At 37.7% G+C, this 5,000-nt stretch overlaps 1 protein-coding gene across 1 annotated transcript in view; it reads left to right on the top strand.

Annotated features, from left to right (window-relative positions):
• The window catches only part of Fife (regulating synaptic membrane exocytosis protein fife), a gene marked incomplete in the record, with an annotated part of 249,707 nt that overhangs the window by 225,860 nt on the left and 18,847 nt on the right, over positions 1–5,000 (top strand). Inside the window, 1 exon segment of the mRNA XM_086536681.1 lies at positions 4,778–4,920. Within this exon segment, the coding sequence (XP_086392807.1) occupies positions 4,778–4,920 (143 nt within the window).

Raw genomic sequence — 5,000 nt, 5'->3', positions numbered from 1 at the left:
AGAGGAAGAGAGAGAGCGAGCGAGCGAAAGAGAGAGAGATAGATAGATAGAGAGAGAGAGAGAGAGAGAGGGTTGAGAAAGAGGAGGAAAGCCATCGTTTGTGTATATACAAGTGTTTATCGTCATTCACATCATAACACGCCTCACCCTCTACCATTAAAACACTGGTACTTGTGTTGTTTGTCAAGATTTTAAGACTGTAAATCCGGCACTATCTTTTAAAATGTGTCTTATTGAATGCATATCATATCAATCTTATCAAGAACATCTACAAATTCTTTTCATTGACTTTAAAGAAGACCAGTTGAGTAGTACTGATCCCCTATGGATAACCCATATATCTTTTTACCTAATTCTTAGATAGATCGGTTTTATCAATCAATCAAGAGATTTCAGCTGAAAAAAAATCCCGATTCTATAAGTAAATAAAGGATGTACAAAGTTGAACCATAAGAACCAGGACCTGATTGAAACCTCCTGTATGAAACCTTTTTCTCGTTTTCTTCCATTAGAGGTTTCCCGAAAGTCGAGGCAATAAAGCCTATAATTTCAAATATACGTAGACTGACCAACCTTCTCCCAAGAGGAATTGGCAATTTAGTGGCTCTTAAAAAAAAAAAAAAAAAAAAAAAAAAAAGTAGAACTAAGCTTTATACATAAGATCCCTATATATCAATGTAATGACGGTAATTTAAAACGAGCAACAGAGCATGGGGAAAGCATAATAAAAGAAAAAGACAATTAGGAATGTTAGGAGCGGTGCCCTCTTTCCGAATCACATCATAAAACTTAATAAGTTATGTGTAAACTTTGAGGTTCTTTGAGTTTTTACTAACGGGTCGTTAACTTAGCCGTGGCTTTTTTTTTCAGAGTGCGTAGGTGCCTCTTTTCCTGTTGCTTGCGTTATGGAGAGTTTTTATTGTCAGCACCATCGCATTTGGCTAGGGATGATATTGATGTTATTTTTTTTTTTTTTTTATGTCGTCCGATTTGTAATTTGTCATTGCTTTTTTGTGTCGTTTGAGTAGGTTCGTGAAGTACTCTCTGTTGATATAAAATGCAGATTGCAACAATCCACTCTCCACAGAGGAAGAAAAGTCTGGAAACAAAGCACTCGTGAGTTAATGAGGTCGGCTTACATCAGTTATTTCATTGTATTTAAAAAAAAGTAAAATCATTTCCATAAGCATTCCCCAATAGTGTTATTTTTCGCAAAACGAAGAAGATAAAAGCGTGAAAAATACAACCTTAATTTCATACACTACACTGACCTGTAACTCTAACCTTAAACGCCACGCTGATCTCGAAGCTGAATCACGCTGGACGCAACCTAGTCTTGAAGAACATAACTATTACGTGCAATATTAACGCCGCCAAATGTGGGAAATGCATAAATGAGAATGAATAAGGCCACAGTGCAAGGCGTGCCCGTTTCGATCCTACATCTTCATCAAATTTATTAATCCTGATGAAGATGCAGCATCCGTGCGCTAACCGCACATCCTACGCTGTAGAATTCTCATTCACACAATCTCTACGTTCGTCAAAATGAACACCGTCAGCCATATATAGGAGACACGGGCCGGAGTGCAAAAGAGAGTGCATGGAATTACAACACCGAGAACACAATTATTCTTCATAACAATATATATATGTGTGTGTGTGTGTGTGTGTGTGTGTGTGTGTGTGTGTGTGTGTGTGTGTGTGTGTGTGTGTGTGTGTATCCAAGAAGCTTCACCTAAGAGCAACACGCACTTCGCCATATATTGCGTTACGAGGAAGCAACCAATCTTGACACAGTGAATAAGTTGCAGCAAAGACGGACAAGCAGACAGCGCCCGGAAGTTTCATAAAGGACTAAACAAGCAAAAGAGGCAAGTAATATACGTGAGACACATCTCCTCGCAGCAGAATTTAATATCATGTCAGCTGTTTTGAATATTCCGTGGTCGGTTTTTTTGCTTTATTTTGCTTTGTTTTCAAAGATATTCTTCGGACAGACGAAGGCTACAAGAGTGAGTTGTCTCTGTCTTTTCGAAAATCATTTGCATAATAACTGTTCTCGAGGAAGGCTTTGTGTTTGAGACGACAGACAAACTTAAGTCAATTTGCGAAACAGTTCCTCGATCTATGTAAATTTATTGCTGAATCTTATGCATCAAACGTTTAAATATAACAAGACCAAATTGGAATTGTGTTGTTTTAAATTATCCCCCATTCACTCACTCATGCAACTGTGATATCCATTTAAGCTGATATACATTTTCCCCTGGTAACCGAGAATGCACTTGCAATGACATTTCAAGCTCTTAAACTCATAATCTCCACATGAATAACCATTTACAAAAGCAAATTTCTGGTTAGTCTGTCTACATCTTTAGCTAACAATTTACCTGTGTTTATAAATGTATATATTTACATACATATGCATATATGTGTGTATGTATATATACAAGCATATATATATATATATATATATATATATATATATATATATATATATATATATATATATATATATATATATATATGCATATATATATATGCATATATATACATATATATATATATATATAATATATATATATATATATATATATATATATATATATATATATTTACATATGTGTGTGTGTGCGTGTCTGTGTGTGTGTGTGTGTGTGTGTATGTGTATGTGTGTGTATGTGTATGTATGTGTATGTGTATGTGTATGAGTGCGTGTGTGTATGTGTATGTGTGTATGTGTATGTGTATCTGTATGTGTATGTATGTGTGTGAGTGTGTGTGTCTGTCTGTGTAGGCTCGCGCTTGTCTGGAACTTCACCAACTGACATAACCGACGAAACGGACGATGGAGCAAGAGAGGCGCCACGTGTTCCGTGTGTCTAAACTAAACCTAACTAATAATTTCAGCATCACACGTAAGCCTAATCCTACAGAGCATCACATCTACATTGGCCCTGCTTGCGTGGGGTTCAGTATGTATGTGCGTGCTGTTCTAAATCATCTTTAAAATATGATAACAGCATTAAAATATATAAAACTTTTTTTTTTTTTTTTTTTTACAACTGAACGTTATTTTTGCCTTGTTGCATTTGTTTCAATGGTCTCTTGCAATAGCATTTCTGATTACGGTCTGTGTTGCCTGGCAGATGTATTGCATCACAGCTATGCATGCACAAGGGCTAAATGCTAATTCTAATTTATCTATTTTTTTCAAGGTAGATGTTAATCCCCCCCAAACTTATATTTCTTTATTATCTTCAAATTTGCAGCTGCTTCGCTATTTGCATCCAATAACTGTCTGTCTGTCAACGCATTCCACTGGTATTAAATTCAAGGAAAAGGTGGAACTTGTCCATCTCTTAAATCAACAGATATACTGCCCTTTTTGTCCATAGAGAATATTGTGTGATATAAAACTAAGTGTAAACTGTCTTGAACAGAGTTGCCAGATGTGCTGATAAATACAATTGCATTGCCACGCCTCGTATAAGGTGGCCTGTGTGCAGCTTAAATGTGTTTTTTTTTTTCTTTCTTTCTTTTAATGTAGGGTTAAGGCCAATACTAATACATAACACCATTTTATTAACAACACTAAAATGTTCCCCGTCACACTACTAGAATTAACCATATTTTTGGCATAATGTGTGAATATATATATATAGATATATTTAAATCGATATATCTCAGTTTTAGTAGAGAACATGGTAGTCTAAGACAAGTAGATCAACGAATGAAATTATGTCATACTTCAAGATCGCCCTTCTGAATCCCGTACTCCCCTCACCCACCCACCCACCCACCCCACGCCCACCCTTGTCCTTTTAAAACTCTTTCTTGCACTCCAGCTTTCGCGTAATACTTCCTGTCCAATCTCTAATGACGCAATGTTCAAGTCCTTCTCTAGTTTCTCTGAGACTCTTCATCCTTCTTTGTTGGTATGTCAATTCCACTTTCTTTGTAATGTACACACACACACACACACACACACACACACACACACACACACATGTACTCTAAATCTCATAACGATAACATTTTTTAACTCTAAACGAGACATCTTATATTCAACATTTGAAACGTCCATCAGCTCTTGTATCTTGGCATCTTTTTATTTATTTATTATTTTTTTTTTTTTTGTCTATTACAACTGGTATACGATGTCTAGTATACTTTTACCTTTTCTAAACAAGGACCCTTCAATATATTTTATTGGTACTACATGTTGAATGCTATTGTAAGTGGCGTTTTTTTTTATATATCATATTGATATAAACATGTTCATGAATTTATAAAAAAAAAAAAAAATCATTACATTATAACAAACATTCTTACTCTTTATTTCAACAAAGTACGCTCATATATCAGTTCAATTCCCTTATTGGAAGACACAACCAACTCTACATTCCAGTTGTAGTAACTGCCTTCATGCTGAACGAACCTTCTCTCTTCGCTTTTCCGCCTGCACCCTTTTCTTCGTAGCCATGGTATTTCTTTGCACTAAACACCCAACCCTTCCAACCCAACACCAACCTCCTCCTCCAACCCAACACCAACCTCTTCCTCCAACCCTACACCAACCTCCTCCTCCAACCCTACACCAACCTCCTTCTCCAACCCAACACCAACCTCTTCCTCCAACATCCCATCGACCCCCCGTCTCTAGCCCTCCAACCTTCTTCAGCATCCGACAGCCCCGCCTCCAACAACCTCTACCTATCCGCGTGCACCCTCTGACTCCCTCCGCCTCTAAGAACTCCTCCGGTACCCACAGGTCTCCCTCAAGACGCGGTTCTTCCTTGAGTGAGCAGGCAGAGAACGAGGTGTATCAGCTATCCCGATCTTACCCCCACTCGCTGCCCCAGTCACGCCGTTCCTCCGTGGCTTACCAGTCGTCCTCTAGCCCTGAGTTCAAGGGTGAGTGTCAATGGCCTTGTTTGTTTTTTCGTAATCATTCTCGCGCTGACATGCAGGGATTCTTAAGGCGGTCTACAAGA

Source organism: Penaeus japonicus, unplaced genomic scaffold (genome assembly GCF_977035675.1).
Source record: "Penaeus japonicus unplaced genomic scaffold, GWHDUDI00000001_assembly GWHDUDI00000005, whole genome shotgun sequence".
Classification (NCBI taxonomy): Eukaryota; Metazoa; Arthropoda; class Malacostraca; order Decapoda; family Penaeidae; genus Penaeus; species Penaeus japonicus.
This window is presented reverse-complemented; position numbering and strand designations above follow the sequence as displayed.